This window comes from Cervus elaphus, chromosome 1 (genome assembly GCF_910594005.1).
Source record: "Cervus elaphus chromosome 1, mCerEla1.1, whole genome shotgun sequence".
NCBI lineage: Eukaryota > Metazoa > Chordata > Mammalia > Artiodactyla > Cervidae > Cervus > Cervus elaphus.
In genome coordinates, this window is record NC_057815.1 from 92,157,371 (window position 1) to 92,177,951 (window position 20,581).

Consider the following 20,581-nt stretch of genomic DNA (forward strand, 5'->3'; position numbering starts at 1 on the left):
ACCAGTCCCCAGTATATGAGGTTCCCTGGAGTTACCAGAATGAGAGGCAAGGTGTATTCTACTCTGTATTCATACACAGTTAGACCCCTGATATTCTTTTTAGACACAACTTCCTGACAAATTTTACATTTGAATAGCAGTTTACAAAATTTCTACATTGATTTACTTTTCCCACAGAATAAACAAAAGAACTAAAATTTAAAAAGAACTCATCAAAAAATATTATGTTACAGAAATTTTCAGCTGAAATGGTCTCTATATTTTATTTGTGAGGGAAACTTTGTCATACTTCTAGTCAGATAATATTGGAATAGTTGTTTTTCTACCAACTCTGGCTGCTGGTAAGTATTATTCTGAAAATCAGAAAATTTTAGTTAGGTTCAAATAAAACAAGGACATTAGAAAAGCATGCATGCAGATATCATTTAACCTTACCCTAGGTACTCCCAGGACTTGTGGAAGATAACGTTGATGTAATCAGGGTCTGCAAGGAATGTGTGTATTTCAGAAATATAATTTTTTGTAGAAATTGTATTTTGAATATCAAGTTATGAAAACTCATATTTTTTGGAAATTAATGCTAATATGTGATTTACCATTTTAATACACCCTACTGAATTCCAAAGGTCAGATTTATATTTCATTAGTATTAAATAATATTGGAAAAAAAGAATTGTGCGTGATGTATTGAAACAATTCTTTCATCATTATTTTATATCTAGCATTTGTTTTTCATGGTTGCTGAAATTAATTATGAATAAGAATTAGTATTATGGGCATACACTATGTGATTGATCTATCTTCATAGAATTACTGACACAACATGTACTAGCTCTGACTGTTGGTAAATTACCTAAATTATCTATGTACTGTTTTTCATCTAAAAATGTGACTAATATTAATATCTATGGTATAATTTTCTCAATGGTATTAAAAGTTTAATAAAATGAAATGTTTAGAACACTGCAAGGCTATTTCTAATTTTCCAATACAGTAGCTTTTAATATATTACATCTAAATGTCAATTTATACATATTTCTATATTTAGAAATCAAGTAAAGATTTTTCTCTTCATACTTGAGACACCCCTCAATATTATCCCTTTTCAGAAAAAGCTAATATAAATATGCTTTGTTGTTCATAGAAACACAAATCTATTTTACAGTGATTCCTGGTAAGAACCAACTTTAATTGTTCAACAGTTTGGAGCATTTGAACACTATGGGCATAAGGAATATGACTCATGTGTCTGACTTCATCCTCATAGGACTGACAGACTCTGAAGAGATCCGGCTGGTTCTCTTCACCCTATTTCTCTTGATGTACCTGTTTACTGTGCTGGGCAATGCAGGAATGATGTTGATAATCTGCCTGGATCTCCAGCTTCACACACCCATGTATTTTTTCCTCAGTCACCTGTCATTTCTTGACCTCAGTTTCTCAACTACCGTCACCCCTAAAACTTTAGACAACTTACTGACTTCCAACAAGCATATTTCATACCTGAACTGCTTCATCCAGATGAATTGTTTTGTCTTTGTGGGTGTCACTGAATGTGTTCTTCTCTCCTCCATGGCCTATGATCGCTATGCAGCCATCTGCAACCCTCTGCATTACCCCGTCGTCATGTCCACCAGACGCTGCTGCTCTCTTGTCTTTGGATCCTTCTTGATTGGCTTCATGGACACCTTTGTCAATGTGCTTTGCTTGAGCAAATTGCATTTCTGTGACTCCAATGTAATTTATCACTTTTTCTGTGATGCACCCCCAGTTTTAGCCCTGTCCTGCACAGACACACATGATATTGAAATCATAATATCCATTTTTGCTGGCTCCACCCTCGTGGTGTCTCTTATCACAATAGCTGTGTCCTATGTGTCCATCCTGTCCACTATCCTGAAAATTACTTCCACTTCAGGGAAGCAGAAAGCCTTCTCTACCTGCGCCTCCCATCTCCTGTCAGTCACCATCTTTTATGGCACTACGATTTTTACTTACGTAAAACCAAGTAAGTCCTACTCTTTGGGAAAGGATCAAGTAGTTTCTGTTTTTTATAGTATTGTCATCCCCATGCTGAATCCACTTATATACAGTCTTCGAAATAAAGAAGTAAAAAATGCTCTCAGCAGAGTCTTACCGAAGAGAAAAAGCTCGAAAAAATTAAAGTAACATTGATCCTGAACTTTTAAGCTCCTCTATTTGTTTGTGGGTTTTTTTTGTTTTTTTTTTTTTTTTTTTTTTTTTTTTTTATCCCTATAGTGCATTTCCTTGCTCTTTACCCAAAAACACATTGAACTATTTATTTACTTATTTATTCTATTGATCCATCTTTTGCTTGAATAAATGCAATCTCAGGCCTTTCTAAGAATACAACTTAAGAAATCTACACTGTAATTGGAAACCATGAAACATGTTTAAACCATGGTCTCAATATCTATGTTTTTAAGGGCAACTTATTTGCAAAATGAAAAGTATAGTTGTCAGTTTTTGAAGGGTGCTGTACAAATTCCCATGCATAATCAAACTTCAGAGAATTTTATGATTGAAAAGAGTTCCATTTGGAAAAAATGATACCAGTTTCAGAAATCATTTCCTTTACTTGGTGGAGAAGCAAGAGAGCAGAGTGATTATGAGTACTTCATTGAGAACCAAATGTTTAAGGATTTAGATTCCAAACCTTCTACACAATTACCTATAGAATGCTTTTAAAAAAATCGCTGATTCATATCAATGTATGACAAAACCCACTGAAATGTTGTGAAGTAATTAGCCTCCAACTAATAAAAAAATTAAAAAAAAAAAATCACTGAAACTTTAAGTTTCAAGTTCATAAACTTCATAGATAAACAAAAATTCCAGGTCAAAAGAGTTACTGTAAAGATTAAACCAGTTAATGGATGTTAACTTTTTAAGGCTAGATCATTGAAAAAGCAAGAAAGTTCCAGAAAAATATCTATTTCTGCTTTATTGACTATGCCAAAGCCTTCGACTGTGTGGATCACAATAAACTGTGGAAAATTCTGAAGGAAATAGGAATACCAGACCACCTGACCTGCCTCTTGAGAAACCTGTATGCAGGTCACGAAGCAACAGTTAGAGCTGGACATGGAACAGCAGACTGGTTCCAAATAGGAAAAGGAGTACATCAAGGCTGTATATTGTCACCCTGCTTATTTAACTTATATGCAGAGTACATCATGAGAAACGCTGGGCTGGAAGAAGTACAAGCTGGAATTAAGATTGCTGGGAGAAATATCAATAACCTCAGATAAGCAGATGACACCACCCTTATGGCAGAAAGTGAAGAGGAACTAAAGAGCCTCTTGATGAAAGTGAAAGAGGAGAGTGAAAAAGTTAGCTTAAAGCTCAACTTTCAGGAAACTAAGATCATGGCATCCGGTCCCATCACTTCATGGGAAATAGATGGAGAAACGCTGGAAACAGTAGCTGACTTTATTTCTCTGGGCTCCAAAATCACTGCAGATGATAATTGCAGCCATGAAATTAAAAGATGCTTACTCCTTGGAAGGAAAGTTATGACCAACCTAGACAGTATATTGAAAAGCAGAGACATTACTTTGTCAACAAAGGTCCATCTAGTCAAGGCTATAGTTTTTCCAGTGGTCATGTATGGATGTGAGAGTTGGACTCTAAAGAAAGCTGAGTGCCAAAGAATTGATGCTTTTGAACTGTGGTGTTGGAGAAGACCCTTGAGAGTCCATTGAACTTCAAGGAGATCCAACCAGTCCATTCTAAAGGAGATCAGTCATGGGTGTTCATTGGAAGGACTGATGTTGAAGCTGAAACTCCAATATTTGGCCACCTGATGTGAAGAGCTTACTCATTTGAAAAGATACTAATACTGGGAAAGATTGAGAGCAGGAGGAGAAGGGGACAACAGAGGATGAGATGGTTGGATGGCATCACCGACTCAATAGACATTGGTTTGGGTAGACTCCGGCAGTTGGTGATGGACAAGGAGGTCTGGCGTGCTGCGATTCATGGAGTCACAAAGAGTTGGACACTACCGAGCGACTGAACTGAATAAACATTGGCCATTACCATCAGAACATTCACATCCCTGCAGAATTTTCATTGCTCAATGCCTTTTTCTTAAGAAATATTCATGTGAAGTTTTATGAATTAGCTTTGGTTGATTTAAAGGACAAACACACAAAAAAACTAAAGGAAAACAGCATTTCACAATTTTGCACTTAGAATGGAGTATGTTAATATTGGAGATATTTGAAAAATTTAAGGAAATAGAAATGCCTAAGAAGTTAATCAGGGTTTTGTATGTGTTCTTCTAGATTGATAGTTTTTATTTATTTATTCATTTTAATTTGAGGCTAAGTACTTTACAATATTTTGGTGGTTTTTGCCATAATGGGACATGTATCAGCCATGGGTGTACATGTGTCCGCCATACTAAACCCCCCTCCCACTCCCCTCCCCATCCCATCCTTCAGGGTTGTCCCAGTGCCCCGGCTTTGATGTCCTGTTGGTGTGCATCGAATTTGGACTGGTGCTCTGTTTCACACATGGTGATATACATGGTTCAATGCTAGTCTCTCAAATCATCTCACCCTCACCTTCTCCCACAGAGCCCAAAAGTCTGTTCTTTACACATGTGTCTCTTTTGCTGTCTCGCATATAGGGTCATTGTTACCATCTTCCTAAATTCCACATATATGCATTAATATACTGTATTGTTGCTTTTCTTTCTGACTTACTTCACTCTGTATAATAGGTTCAAGTTTCATTCACCTCATTCAAACTGAGGTAAAAAAAAATGATAAAAGTGCATTGTTCTTAATAGCTGAGTAATATTTCATTGTGTATATATGCCACAGCTTTCTTATCCAGTCACCTGCCAATGGACATCTAGGTTGCTTCCAAGTCCTAGCTATTGTAAACAAATTGATAGTTTTAAATATATATAAGTGTGTGTGTGTTTGTGTGTGTATTACGTACATGAACAATATTCTTATCATTTCTTGTGTCCTTTTTTGAGGTTTTCTCTGTACACTTACAAGTTTAATCTTCGATTATTCCTCTATCATTGAAATCTAAAAGGACTGTGTTTGGTTTGTGGGAGAATCTAGATTCTCATTTTGCAGTGTTTTGGACATGAAATATTTGTAAGTTTATAAGTTAAAATTCTGCATGCAGTGTTATCACTTTTATGACTCCCAGAATATATCAATTCTATTTTATTAATATTTATTTTTTATTGATGCATAATTGCTTTGCAATGTTGTGTTACTTTCTGATGTACAACAAAGTGAATCAACTATACGTGTACATATATTCCTTCACGCTTGGATTGGAGTTCCCTTCCCAACTGAAAATATTTAATAAGGCTACCTTTTTGTTACAGGTCAACAAGCTTCAGTAAATGCTTCTTTGTTGAAATTCTGTGTATTTTAAAACATTACTGCCTTTCTGCTGTTTTCTGTAGGTTTGATATGGTTATTAAAAATAAATTATTAATCTAAATGCTTGGTTCATCTAATTTTTTTTTTTTTTTAAGCAGAGGAAAGTTATAAAGCTAGCAATTTAAAAATGACTTCAGAACTCTGGTAATGCATAATCCTTAATCATTTAGAATACTAAAATTTCTTATATTTTAAAGCTTTTCTTATACATAACCTTGAATTGCAATTTTAATTTTCTCTATTGAAAGCTTATTTCAGAACGTATTTTTTTTATTTTCTAGGTATTTCATATTTCTTGTTTAAACTTTTGTAACTACATAGATCATTTTATTCAAACATCAGTGGTTATTAAAACATTTGTTATTTGAAATTTAGATTGCTTTCTATGTAAAACAATCTTTGATTTTTGTGAATATTTTTAAATGTTAAAAATAATATGCATAAGCATAAACTCTTTATTAGGAGATAATGTAAATGTAAATTACTTGTATTAATTCAAAACTCTCAACAAATTCAAATGTTTTAAATGTGTATTGTTTCACCTACCTAATTTATTTTAATTATTTTCCATTTTTACAAATTCTACTTGAGATTATTATGACTTACTTTTGCTCTGATATCCATGTTTTCTAGACTCTATATTTACAGCAATTGGTATTTATTTTTGCTTGCATTTGTTCAATAATATACTTTTTTACTCCTCTCTCATCTTTCAGAAGCATAATGCTTTTTCTTATATTTCTGGGCATTTTTCATTTTTCTAGTCTTTTGACAAGCTATATTTTTACCTTGTTTTCAGTATAAAGGTGATCACTTCTCGGCCTTTTGGCCAAGATCAGGTGTAGTATCAAGATAAAGGTGATGCATTTATGCAGTGGAGTGCAGAAGCCATCATAAACAGCTGAGTTTAATTTTTATTCACTATAATGTGCTTCCCTAAGATCAAAGAGTTGATAATTTTTTAATGTGTGTGTGTGTGTAGAAACATGAAGTACCTTAGCATAGCATAATTCCTAAGCCATTTTGGAGGTATATTTAGAGATTGTCATTTCTCCAAATCAGGCAGAAAAACTTCATTAAGTCGATGGTATTAAAAATGAAACTTTTCAAAATTTATTTTTATTGGTTGGAGGCTAATTATTTTACAATATTGTAGTGGTTTTTGCCATACATTGACATGAATCAGCCATGGATTTACATGTGTTCCCCATCCTGAGCCCCCCTCCCACCTCCCCCCCCCCATCTCATCCCTCTGGGTCTTCCCAGTGCACCAGCCCCGAGCACTTGTCTCATGCATCCAACCTGGACTGGCGATCTGTTTCACACTTGATAATATACATGTTTTGATGCTGTTCTCTCAGATCACCCCACCCTCGCCTTCTCCCATAGAGTCCAAAAGTCTGTTCTATACATCTGTGTCTCTTTTTCTGTCTTGCATATAGGGTTATCATTACCATCTTTCTAAATTTTTGCTTTTACTTTTCCTTGAAAAGAGACTTGAACATCAACCCAGTTTAATGTCCTCTTCCCAGCATTGTTACAAAATGACCTCTGGAAAAGATGAAATCCCCATAGCTGTGCATGAATCATTGAGAAGTAATGAAACAAATTGAGCAGTCAAAACATTTATTAAAAGGAACCAAAGATTAATTTCATGAAGTTCTTTTAGGAGAAAATACGTGTATTTAAAATGTTTATCTCTCTCTTCAACAAGATTGTAAGCGCTACGAGAAAAATTTGTTTAGTCATAGTTTTTCTCTCCCCAGCATGGAACAAATGTGAAACATATGCGCATATAAGTAAATGCTTTCTTTGCTTTTTTGGCTTGTGGAAACATAGTGATGAATTCATTAAGGTTAAGAATTCTATCTTATTCATGTTTATATCTTGCCTGGTATTTAGTCAATCCTGTGCATATCAGCACTCAAAAAACATTAATTGAAAATTCTATTTCTAGAATTCTTTCAAAAACATCGCTTACTTGTATATTAAAAATGGCATAGTGATTAATAGATTTCTTTCCAAATGATTTTTTTTCTTTACTGGTTAGGATAAGGAAACGAGTGTATGTAGATTTATACTTTGTTGATGTGTTTTGTAATCATCGCAGTCAACTGGTTAGGGCTTCTCATATATCTTACATATATCACAAACCAACCTCCTACAGAAATAAACAGTCTTCAGTCTTGGGGCTAGCTGAAGACAATTCATGTGAAAGGATGTGTGTGTGTGCACAATGTATACATTTTGTTTTAAAATTTTAATTTTCTTCTCTGATCTACATTACTGATATCTGACTCCTGAAAACTTCACTTTACAATGTGATTTTACATTATAAACTATTGCAAGTGACAGCTGATGAGATATACTATATATTATTTTACAGACTTATTAAGTCTGTCTTAACAACTCATCACTCATTCCCTTTCTTAAACCTACATACATTTTTCCTTCTAAGCACAATATCAGATTCAGATGATTGCTTTCATTATATTTCACCAACATCACAGAAAATTATTAAACTGATATTTCCCTTTATTTATTCTCTATCAAAGCTTTTCACTTATACACTATAACTAAAATATTCAAATTTTTATAATTGTGTGAAAAATGACAGCTGTTGAAATTTATTTATATTTACCTACATTTTCCTTGGTTCTAATTGTATGTATTTGCACTTGCACTTGTATGTATTCTGTAGATCATTTCAGGCCTTTGTATTTATTTAGTATTAATAAAGTTATATATCAAATTGCAACTTTTTTATGTTTTAATATTTCCTTGTTAATCTCTCTCTAAGAGCAGAAACATACCACAATTTTCCAGTTAATCATAAAATGCAGAAATATCTTTTACATGTCGAGTTATGATTAAATGTCCATATGTATACATATTTTGATATACGCCTCAAATTTATCCTTGGTGACCTCTCCTCATTCTCTCTTTGAACTGTTCTATCTGTGCAGTCCCTCAAAACCTCTAATATACATCTTTCCAGAATGGGCCAAGTGGGTATTACTAGGTCCTAGAGAATAAACAATAAATTCAGCCTGAAAGGGAACAGAATTTTCAATGCCAATAGATGCTTCCTAGGCTCAAGGATTATCTGGTTATTTAAAAAAATAAAAATAAAACAGTAGACACAGAAGATGTTCTGGACATTGAGTAGAAGTTATCCTTTTGTAGGAAGCATTTACATTTAAAGGGGAAATGTCCATGTAGCTCAGAGGGTAAAGAATCTGCCTGAAATAAAGGAGACCTGGGTTCAGTTCCCAGGTGGGGAAGATCCCTTGGAGAAGGAAATGGCAACCCACTCCAGTATTCTTGCCTGCAGAATCCAAATGAACAGAGGAGCCTGATGGACTACAGTCCAATCCATGGGGTTGCAAAGAGTTGGACACAACTGAATGACTAACACTAGTACTCTCCCTGGTGGCTGAGACAGTGAAGAATCTGCCTGCAACGCAGGAGACCTGGTTTTGATCCCTAGTTTGGGAGGATCCCCTGGAGAAGGGGATGGCTACCCACTCCAGTATTCTTGCCTGGAGAATCCCATGGACGGAGGAGCCTGGCGGGCTACATACATTCCATGAGCTCACAAAGACTCACAAAGAGTCCGACATGACTGAGTGATTATCACTTTCACTTTGCCTCCCTTTATGTACCAGGAAGAGAAAGATGGCTAAGTCTCTATTCAGTGAAGAAGGAATGAAACTGAGTCTGCATTAACAACTGTACTCTTGGTTACTATTCTTTCCCTGGCTCCCACCCTCCCACATCTTCTTTTATCTTTAGCTGGAGATGGTATTTAAGGTAGTGGCTTGAACCGTTTTTGGAGAATTACTCAGTTTTCTTGGGTGTCTCCCATGTATAAAGGGGGTATACATGTTACTAAATTTCTATTTGTTTTTATTCTGGTCATCTGCCTTTCATTACAAGGAGGTGGGTTTCAGCCAAAAATCTGAATGAGCAGAGTGAAAATTATTTTTTGTTTCCCACAAATCTCATAAAGTAGGTGAAAAGTGATACAACTTAGATAACAATGAATGAATTAGAAAACAAAAAAGATAATTTAATAATATTTATCCAAAAAGACAGAGGAGCCTGGTGAGCAGTCCATAGAGTTGCAAAGAGTTTGACATGAATAAAGGGATTAAGCAGCAGCAGCAGCAGCATCCAAAGAGAAAAACAGAAACATTCTTTCATTCGTTAAAGAAGAAAGAAAGAAAAAAAGAAAAACCCAAGAGAGAAAGGAATGTATGTGGATGGCATAGCTAAAACTAATAAATTAGAGAATGAAACTATATCATATTAAATCAAGAGAGATTTTTTTAAAAATCTATGATCAGACTTTGGTTTCTGCTACTATACAATAAATGGTATAATAATAGCCCCAAATCATAAAAAAAAAAATTGAACATAATCAAGATAAATTTCAATGATGGGAAAATATTAAGCAGGTGACTTGCTCCTGGTAACTTTTTAGTCACCAAACTATAATCACACATTTATAGTCAAAATTATAGTCATAAAATTATAGTCACCAAAAGCTACAGGGAAGCTCCTGTAGCTCAGAGGGTAAAAAACCTGCCTGCAACGCTCTAGACCTGGTTCAGTCCCCAGGTCGGGAAGATTCCCTGGAGAAGGGCTTGGCTACCCACTCCAGTATTCTCGCCCGGAGAATTACAAGGACATAGAAACCTGGTAGGCTATATAGTCCATGGGGCTGCAAAGTGTTGGACACAACTAAGTGACTAATGCTAATATTATGGTTGTTGATGTGGCTTTTACATGGAAAATTACCATTTACTTCTTATTTGACTTAACGCTCCAAGTTACCTATCATCAAGTAAATTTATTCTGGCTTTATAATCTCAAAGAAGACTGGATTCCCTGGTGGCTCAGAGGGTAGAGTCTGCCTGCAATTCGGGAGCCCTGAGTTTGATCACTGGGTCCAGAAGATCCCCTGGAGAAGAAAATGGCAACCACTCCTGTATTCTTGCCTAAGAAATCGCACGGATGGAGGAGCCTGGTGGGCTACAGTCCGTAGGGTCTCAAAGAGTCGGACTTTCAGTGAAAAATTAATTGGTCACTCCAAGAAAGAAATGGGAAATTTTATTCAAGTCGAGGATTATAACCTGAGGACAACTCCTCAGAAATCTCTAAGAACTGTTCTGCCCATTAGAAGTCAGGACAGTTCCATAAGTTTTGAGACAGAGACATGTACATTAAATGATGTATACTTGACAGTGGATACAATCTAGATCTAAGCAATAATGGGTCATGGTGCACGTGAAAGTGTTGGTTGCTCAGTTGAGTTTTACTTGTTACGGCCCCATGGACTGCAGCCCACCAGGCTCCTCTGTCCATGGAGTTTCCCAGGCAAGAATACTGGACTGGGTTGCCATTTTCTCTTCCAGGGAACCTTCCAGACCCAGGGATTGAACCCAGATCTCCCACATTGAAGGCAGATTCTTTATCATCTGAGCCACCAGGGAAGTCATGGGTCATAGTGGTCCCATATGAGATCAAGAAGGAATATCTTAAGGAGTTGCTCTGTTGATGCTAGAAAAGTGTTGCTCTTTAAGGCTGAGCAGGTGTTGATGGTGGAGGCTTGGCCAATGCATAATGCAGATACACAATGCACAGGAGAGGGGAGAGGAGGTGAAAGGTCAGAGGACAGTTTTTGTTTACAATTTTTCTTATCTCATCACAAAATATGAATTTTATTTCACACCTGTTCTAGCAGAATGAAGTTTGGGTGAGTATAATTGCTCTTCCAAAATTCATTATAAGTACAATAAATGCACATTTTTTCCCCTTTTTTCCAAACAAATTATCTCCTGAAATTCTGGATTATGACCAGAGTTTCCAGTAAGAGTCACTTTTAAATCTATATGAAAATTGGTTTAATTATCATGAATTAATGAAAGATTCATAAGAGTATTTTAATCTAATTAGTCTATACCTTTTTATAGTCTTTTTTTGTTGTCTCATCTTGGATGAATAATATTCAATAAAATTCTTAACATCTGAAGAAAACTTCACTAGAATAAAGTTGGTTATGGGGTATCAGTTAATACATTAAATGTGAAATTATTGGTTTTATGAGAGGCTAGAATAACATTGGTCATAGTATGTTATGAAATGTAAATTATCAAATAAGGGCAGATAGTGAACACCCAGTATGATAATAATTATGAAATTATATAGGCATGCAAACAAGCTTTCTATTAAAAAAAATCATCCTGAGAAATTTATCAAAATGTTACAAAAGTTTTGAAAATTTTCACATCATTCTTTCAATTTTCTTAAATTCTCAATTTGTTTCTAATTAAAATGCCTACTCCCATAATAGTGTCACACAATTAAATATAAAAGACTCATTGTGAATATGTATCACTCTTTCCCTGAAAGTTTCAGGCATAGAGTAAGTAAGTATTTTTCTATAAATAGTTTCTCTACCACCCAGGGAAATATTTAGAGCATCACACAGGAAGACCAAACCATTAGGCCTTCCACTGTGCATCTTGGAAAGGAAGATATCTAATTTCTCATGACCTAGCATACCTGCATTAGTCCTTGAAGACATGCCAATTCCCTTTTGCCCTTGGAGATATGCCAAGAATTCTTCCTTGGAAACTGGTCCACAGGGATGACCAAATGTTGCAATCATCAATCCCCAGTATGTGAAGTGCCCTGGAATTATTAGGATAAGAGGCAAGGCATATGCTGCTCTGCTTCTGATATTCATTTTAGACATAAATTCCTGGCAGATGTTACATTTGATCAGGAAATTAACAAACTTTCTAGGTTGATTAATTTTTCCCTCAGAATAAAACAAAATGACTGCACTAAAACTTAAAAAGAATTTATCTCAAAGAAAAAATATTATATTACAGAAATTTTCAGCTGAAAGGGTCTTCATACTTTGTGAGCAAATGTTGAAGTTGACATTCTTCTGGACAGATAATATAGAAGAAAAGTGTTTTTTTTATCAACCTTGCCTCCCGGTAAGCATTATTCTCAAAATTGGGAGGTTTTAGTTGAAATTAAATAAAGTAAGGATAATATCAGAAGAGTATGCATGCAAATATCATTTTATATATCTTTGCCTTCAGTAGTGCCAGGACTGACAGACCCAGAAATATAGAGTTGTTATGATCATGGTATTTCAGCAATTTAAAAATATAATTTTGGAAGAAATTTGATTTTGAATGGCCAGGTTATGATAAGTTTGCGTCTTTTGGAAATCAATACTAAGTATGTGGTCAAGCTACTAAAGTCCAAAGGTTGAAAGTTATTTTTCATTAGTATTAAATAATATTGGGGAAAATACTAGAGCATAGTATATTAAAAATATTCTACTATGATTGTTTATTATATATATAGCATTTTAATAGGCATATTTGAAATTAACTATGACAGGAATATTATGGACATGCTCTATGGAGTCAATCTATCTTGGTAGAAATACAGAGCCAACATCTAATAGTTGTAACTATGGATACATTACACAAATTATGTTCCCTTTTCTCATATGAAAAATGTGGCTAATAATACTATAGTATAATAATCTCATGGTCATTATATGCATTAATAAAGGGAAACATTTAGAACTGTGTCAGGATCATACAAATTATTCAATATACTACCTTTTGTTGTATTCAAATATCAATTTGCATCTTTTCCTATATTTGGGAATCAAATTATTATTTTTCTCTTTGTACACAGTCCATACTTCATTATCACCAATTCTAAGAAACATTCAGTTCAGTTCAGTACAGCTGCTCAGTCGTGTCCAACTCTGCGACTCCATGAATTGCAGCATGCCAGGCCTCCCTGTCTGCCGGGGTCCAGCCCCAGCAGGATCCAGGGAACCTTCAGGATGAACGGCGTCTGCGAGAGAGAGACACGTAGGACCGGCCTTGATAGGGCCAAATCTGCTAGGGAGAGAGAGAGAGAGAGAAAGAAAGAGACCAGACCAGGAAGGTGCGGCAGATTCTGGCAGTTGCTTTATTTTTCACCGTAGCCTTTATACCCTAAGTTGGTACATTTCTAAGGGGCAGATAAGCACACAGACTTAGTTTAACATGACATCAGCTTGTCCTTCACGAAACCAGGTGTGCTCTGTATATTTTTGTTTATGAGAGTCTTTTCCCATAGATTTTTTGTACATTATCTTCTGGCCTTGAGGTTAGCAGAAAACAGAAAAGTGGCAGTCTCATGGTACAGCAGGTTGTAACATAATAGAAATACAATCCTGTTAACATAAAAGACAGTCTTTTTGCAGAAATTCTCAGCTAAATTTATCTAAAAAGTTTAGCACACAAAGAGTCTGCGGCTCTGGAGAGGCAGCCCCTGTTTAGCACTCTTGGTTAAAATTAACAATTATCTTATTGTTTGTACACTAGGGCTAAGCTCTTATTTTTCTAGATCTCCAACTATATTAACAATAGTTTCCACTGCACAACCTCAGCACATTAACATCAATCAAACGTTGATCTAATAACCACTTTTAAAACAATATTTTTTTGTATTTTCTAATAGGGCTTCCTCACCCCCCAAAGGGCTCTGTGCCTATTAGGGCCTTTTTAATGATTAATCTCTATGTATAATATCTTTTGGCTTTCAGGCCTATTGGCAATTTATGGCTTGCACCTGGTGCAACTTTTAGCAACTTCAGTAGCCGACCCTGTCTTTTTTGTGGTTAATCTATTTTCTTTCTATTAGGTGTCATCTCTATGGGAACTAGATAGGATTACATTTTTACAGAACAAAAATGCAAAGGATTGCAAAAACAGCACAAAACAGGCTCTTAGTCTAAAAGTTAACCACCTGCAAGAAGTCACCAGCTAATCTCTATCTAAACTATTTTCTATTAGGCACATTTGTGGCTATCAGATTTGTGGAGCTTTTCTCACCCCGCGAAGGGGCCTATGCTTAATAGTTTCTTTTGTTAGCATACTGTGCTTAGGATGTTTAGAACAATCATGAGCATTTTGTGCAATGAGAGCACATATTTATCAAACAAGCCAGAATGCCAGCAAAAGGGCTTGAATTGAAACATTTCCTTCATCCCTCACCCCTTCATAGGGTACCAGCATCCAGAAGATTTATTAATTAGGGTTTTAAGTTGGTCCTCATTCAGTGAAAGAGGAGCAGGAGAGCTCTCGGCAGGCAACACAAGAATCCGCAGCAGGGCAAACAAGAACAGCAGCAGAAAAGGGGGGAGGATACACAGTGGGGTAGAGGCCGAGGCCAAGCTGGAGGGTCCCTTATCCTAGACTTGTCAGGTTCTTTCCTCATGAACTCGTCATGGATGGGGTCACGGATGGCCTTGCCTGCCCGGTATTTTCTTCATGACCTCATCACGGGCGGGACCCCCCATAATGGCTCCCGACACCTGTCCATCACCAACTCCCGGAGTTTACTCAAACTCATGTCCATCGAGTTGGTGATGCCATCCAGCCATCTCAGCTTCTGTCATCCCCTTCTCCTCCTGCCCTCAATCGCTTCCAGCATCAGGGTCTTTTCCAATGAGTCAACTCTTCACGTGAGATGGCCAAAGTACTGGAGTTTCAGCTTCAGCATCAGTCCTTCCAATGAACACCCAGGACTGATCTCCTTCAGGATGGACTGGTTGGATTGCCTTGCAGTCCAAGGGACTCTCAAGGGGCTTCTCCAACACCACAGTTCAAAAGCATCGATTCATCCATGCTCAGCTTTCTTCACAGTCCAACTTTCACATCCATACATGACTACTGGAAAAACCATAGCCTTGATGAGATGGACCTTTGCTGGCAAAGTAATCTCTCTGCTTTTTAATATGCTATGTAGGTTGGTCATAACGTTCCTTCCTAGGAGTAAGCATCTTTCAATGTCATGACTGCAATCACCATCTTCAGTGATTTGGAGCCCCCAAAAATAAAGTCTGACACTGTTTCCACTGTTTCCCCATCTATTTCCCATGAAGTGATGGGGTCAGATGGCATGATTTAGTTTTCTGAATGTTGAGCTTTAAGCCAACTTTTTCACTCTCTTCTTTCACTTTCATCAAGAGGCTTTTTAGTTCCTCTTTACTTTCTGCCATAAGGGTGGTGTCATCTGCATATCTGAGGTTATTGATATTTCTCCCGGCAATCTTGATTCCAGCTTGTGCTTCTTCCAGCCCCAGTGTTTCTCATGATGTACACTGCATATAAGTTAAATAAGCAGGGTGACAATATACAGCCTTGACGTATTCCTTTTCCTATTTGAAACCAGTCTGTTGTCCCATGTCCAGTTCTAACTGTTGCTTCCTGACCTGCATACAGATTTCTCAAGAGGCAGGTCAGGTGGTCTGGTATTCCCATCTCTTTCAGAATTTTCCACAGTTTATTGTGATCCACACAGTCAAAGCCTTTGGTATTCAATAAAGCAGAAATAGATGTTTTTCTGGAACTTTCTTGCTTTTTAGATGATCCAGCAGATGTTGGCAATTTGATCTCTGGTGCCTCTGCCTTTTCTAAAACCAGCTTGAACATCTGGAAGGTCACAGTTCACCTGTTGCTGAAGCCTGGCTTGGAGAATTTTGAGCATTACTTTACTAGTGTGTGAGATGAGTGCAATTGTGCAGTAGTTTGAGCATTCTTTGGCATTGCCTTTCTTTGGGATTGGAATGAAAACTGACCTTTTCCAGTCCTGTGGCCACTGCTGAGTTTTCCAAATTTGCTGGCACATTGAGTGCAGCACTTTCACAGCATCATCTTTCAGGTTTTGAAATAGCTCAACTGGAATTTCATCACCTCCACTATCTTTGTTTGTAGTGATGCTTCCTAAGGCCCACTAGACTTCACATTCCAGGATGTCTGGCTCTAGGTGAGTGATCACACCATCATGATTATCTCAGTCATGAAGATCTTTTTTGTACAGTTCTTCTGTGTATTCTTGCCACCTCTTCTTAATATCTTCTGCTTCTGTTAAGTCCATACCATTTCTGCCCTTTATAGAGCCCATCTTTGCATGAAATGTTCCCTTGGTATCTCTAATTTTCTTGAAGAAATCTCTAGTCTTTCCCATTCTGTTGTTTTCCTCTATTTATTTGCACTGATCACTGAGGAATGTTTTCTTATCTCTCTTTGCTATTCTTTGGAACTCTGCATTCAAATGGGAATATCTTTGCTTTTCTCCTTTGCTTTTCACTTCTCTTCTTTTCACAGCTATTTGTAAGATCTCCTCAGGAAGCCATTTTGCTTTTTTTGCATTATTAAAGAAATATAAATATGTCATGACATATATCGCAACACAAACATTTTTGAAGTAATTTCTGATAAGTTTCAACTTTGATATCTTAACAGTTTGGTGCATTTGAACTCTATGGGCAGAAGGAATGTCACTCATGTGTCTGACTTCATCCTTATGGGACTGACAGACTCTGTAGAGGTCCAGCTGGTCCTCTTCACCCTCTTCCTCCTGATATATCTGATCACTGTGCTAGGCAATGTGGGGATGATCCTGATAATCTGCCTGAACCCCCAGCTTCACACACCCATGTACTTTTTCCTCAGTCACTTGTCATTTCTTGACCTCAGTTACTCAAGTGTCATCACCCCTAAAACCTTAGACAACTTACTGAATTCCACCAAGAACATTTCATACCTGAGCTGCTTCATCCAGATGAGTTGTTTTATATTCTTGGGTGGGACTGAATGTTTCCTTCTCTCCTCGATGGCCTATGATCGCTGTGTAGCCATCCGCAACCCTCTGCATTACCCCATCGTTATGTCCACCAGGAGATGCTGCTCTCTTGTCTTTGGATCTTATTTGTTTGGCTTTACAGACTCCATTGTCAATGTGCTCTGCATGAACAAATTGCATTTCTGTGACTCCAATGTAGTCTATCACTTTTTCTGTGATGTACCCCCAGTTTTAGCCCTGTCCTGCACAGATACACATGATATTGAAATCACAATATCCATTTTTGCTGGCTCCACCCTCGTGGTGTCTCTTATCACAATATCTGTGTCCTATGTGTCCATCCTGTCCACTATCCTGAAAATTACTTCCACTTCAGGGAAGCAGAAAGCCTTCTCTACCTGCGCCTCCCATCTCCTGGGAGTCACCATCTTCTACAGCACTATGGTTTTCACTTACTTAAAACCAAGGAAGTCCTACTCCTTGGGAAAGGATCAAGTGGCTTCTGTTTTTTATACTATTGTCATCCCCATGCTGAATCCCCTCATTTACAGTCTTAGAAACAAAGAAGTAAAAAATGCTGTCAGTAGGGTCATTCAGAAAAGAAAGGCTTCCAAGCAATTAAAATAACAGTGATGATGAAATTTTAAGCTATTATTTTTTCTTCTTCCCTCTATGGCATTTCCTTCCTCTTTCTCCAGAAATGAATTGAAGACTTTACTTGTTCTTTATTTATTCTTTTATTCTGTAGAATTATCTTTTGCTTGACCAAATATTTTCTTGGACATTTTTTAGAACATGCCTTTAGAAATTCACATTATAGTTGGAAACACTGACACATGTTAAATCAATGGTGCAAATGTATCTGTTTTTAAGGGTAAGTGATTAGCAAAATAAAAATTATATTTACCATCTTTTAAAGTATATCATGCAGATTCAGAGAATTCTATGATGGAAAAAAGCTTCATTTTGGGAACTATGATAACAGTTTTATAAATTATTTCATTTACGTTGTGGAAAAGCAGTATGCCAGAGTGCTCTTGTTTTTGAACCAAACACTCCAGACATTTGATTCTAGATCTGCAACTCTTTCCACTGTGTAACTCTTAAATAAAGCATTTCCTCAATCAGACATAATAAATTATGTTTCCAGGTCCATAGAGTTTGTATAAAGATTAAATCATATAGCTGATTAAGTGTTTAAGGTAGTACTATTAAAGGCAGACCATTATCATTAGAACGCTCTTATTTCTTCAGTAGTTTTAATGCACAGTGTCTTATTCTTACAGAATATTCTCTTGTTTGTAAAAAATTACTTTTGGTTCATTTAAAGGACAAACACACAAACAGCTAAGAAAAAACTCAGCACCTCACAGATTTGGATTTAAAATGGTACCTGTCAATATTGCAGAAAACTTGAAAAATGTTGAAAATGTAAGGAAATAGAAATGCCCTAAAAATTAACAGCTTTGTATGTTTTCTTCTAGACTGATAGCTGTGTGTGTGTGTGTGTGTGTGTGTGTATACATATTATATGCTAGAACAATACTTCTGTCATTTCACATGTACCTTTTTGCAGTTTACTGTGTACACTACCAAGATTAACCTTTGACTATTTCTTTGTAATGAAATCTAAGATGAATGTGCTTTTGATACATGGGAAAGGTTTAGACTTTCATTTTGCAATTCTTTGGATATGAAGTGTTTGTAAATTCAAGTTAAACTCTGCAAACAGTTATATCTCTTTGGTGACTAACTGAAAATATTACAAAAAAAAAAAATCCTTCCTTTCTATGATGTGTCAACAAGCTTCAGTAAATTGCTTTTTAATTGAAATTCTGTGTATTTTAAATCATAATTGCCTTCTCCTGATTTCTACAGATTTGTTATGGTCATTAAAAAATTAAATTTATTAAATTAAATGCCTAACTCATGTGTTTTAAATTGCTTAACAGAGATAAGTGGTTAAGTTCAGTTCAGTTGCTGAGTCGTTTACGACTCTTTGCAACCCCATGGACTGCAGCACGCCAGGCCTCCCTGTCCATCACCAACACCCGGAGTCCACCCAAACCCATGTTCATTGAGTTGGTGATGCCATCCAGCCATCTCATCCTTTGTCATCCCCTTCTCCTCCTGCCCTCAATCCCTCCCAGCATCTGGGTCTTTTAAATGAGTCAGCACTTCGTATCAGGTAGCCAAAGTACTGGAGCTTCAGCTTCAACATCAGTCATTCCAATGAACACCCAGGACTGGGCTCCTTTAGGATGGAGTAATTGGATCTCCTTGCAGTCCAAGGGACTCTCAAGAGTCTTCTCCAACACCACAGTTTAAAAGCATAAATTCTTCAGTGCTCAGCTATCTTTAAAGTCCAACTCTCACATCCATACATGACCACTGGAAAAACCATAGCCTTGTTGAGACGGACCTTTATTGACAAAGTAATGTCTCTGCTTTTTAATATGTTGTCTAGTTTGGTCATAACTTTCCTTCCAAGAAGTAAGCATCCTTTAATTTCATGGCTGCAATCACCATCTGCAGTGATTTTGGAGCCCCCAAAATAAAGTCAGCCATTGTTTCCGCTGTTTCCCCATCTATTTGCCATGAAATGATGGGGCGGGATGCCATGATCTTAGTTTTCTGAATGTTGATCTTTAAGCCAACATTTTCACTCTCCTCTTTCACGTTCATCAAGAGGCTTTTTAGTTCTTCTTCACTTTCTGCCTTAAGGATGGTGTCATCTACATATCTGGGGTTATTGATATTTCTCCCAGCAATCTTGATTCCAACTTGTGCTTCCCCCAGCCCAGGGTTTCTCATGATGTACTCTGTATATAAGTTCAGTAAGCAGTGTGACAATATTCAGCCTTGACATACTCCTTTTCCTATTTGGAACCAGTCTGTTGTTCCAGGTCCAGTTCTAATTGTTGCTTCGTGACCTGCATACAGGTTTCTCAAGAGGCAGGTCAGGTGGTCTGGTATTCCCACGTCTTTCAGAATTTTCCACAGTTTATTGTGATCCACACAGTCAAAGGCTTTGGCATAGTCAATAAAGCAGAAATAGATGTTTTTTCTGGAACTCTATTGCTTTTTCAACAATCCAACGGATATTGGAAATTTGATCTCTGGTTCCTCTGACGTCTAAAACCAGCTTGAACATCTGGAAGGTCACAGTTCACGTATTGCTAAAGCCTGGCTTGGAAAATTTTGAGCATTTCTTTACTAGCCTGTGAGATGAATGCAATTGTGTGGTAGTTTGAGCATTCTTTGTCATTACCTTTCTTTGGGATTGGAATGAAAACTGACCTTTTCCAGTCCTGTGGCCACTGCTGAATTTTCCAAATTTGCTCACATATTGAGTGCAACACTTTCACAGCATCATCTTCAAGGATATGAAATAGCTCAACTGGAATTCCATCACCCCCACTAGCTTTGTTTTTGGTGATGCTTCGTAAGGCCCACTTGACTTC

At 36.8% G+C, this 20,581-nt stretch overlaps 2 protein-coding genes across 2 annotated transcripts; both read left to right on the forward strand.

Annotated features, from left to right (window-relative positions):
• Positions 1-1,221: 1,221 nt before the first annotated feature.
• Positions 1,222-2,169, forward strand: LOC122699913 (olfactory receptor 8H1-like). Its single transcript, XM_043912363.1, has one exon. It carries the CDS (start codon positions 1,222-1,224, stop codon positions 2,167-2,169), a length of 948 nt encoding a protein of 315 aa, XP_043768298.1.
• Positions 2,170-16,796: 14,627 nt separating this feature from the next.
• Positions 16,797-17,744, forward strand: LOC122699918 (olfactory receptor 8H1-like). The gene has a single exon (XM_043912376.1). It carries the CDS (start codon positions 16,797-16,799, stop codon positions 17,742-17,744), a length of 948 nt encoding a protein of 315 aa, XP_043768311.1.
• Positions 17,745-20,581: the final 2,837 nt, after the last annotated feature.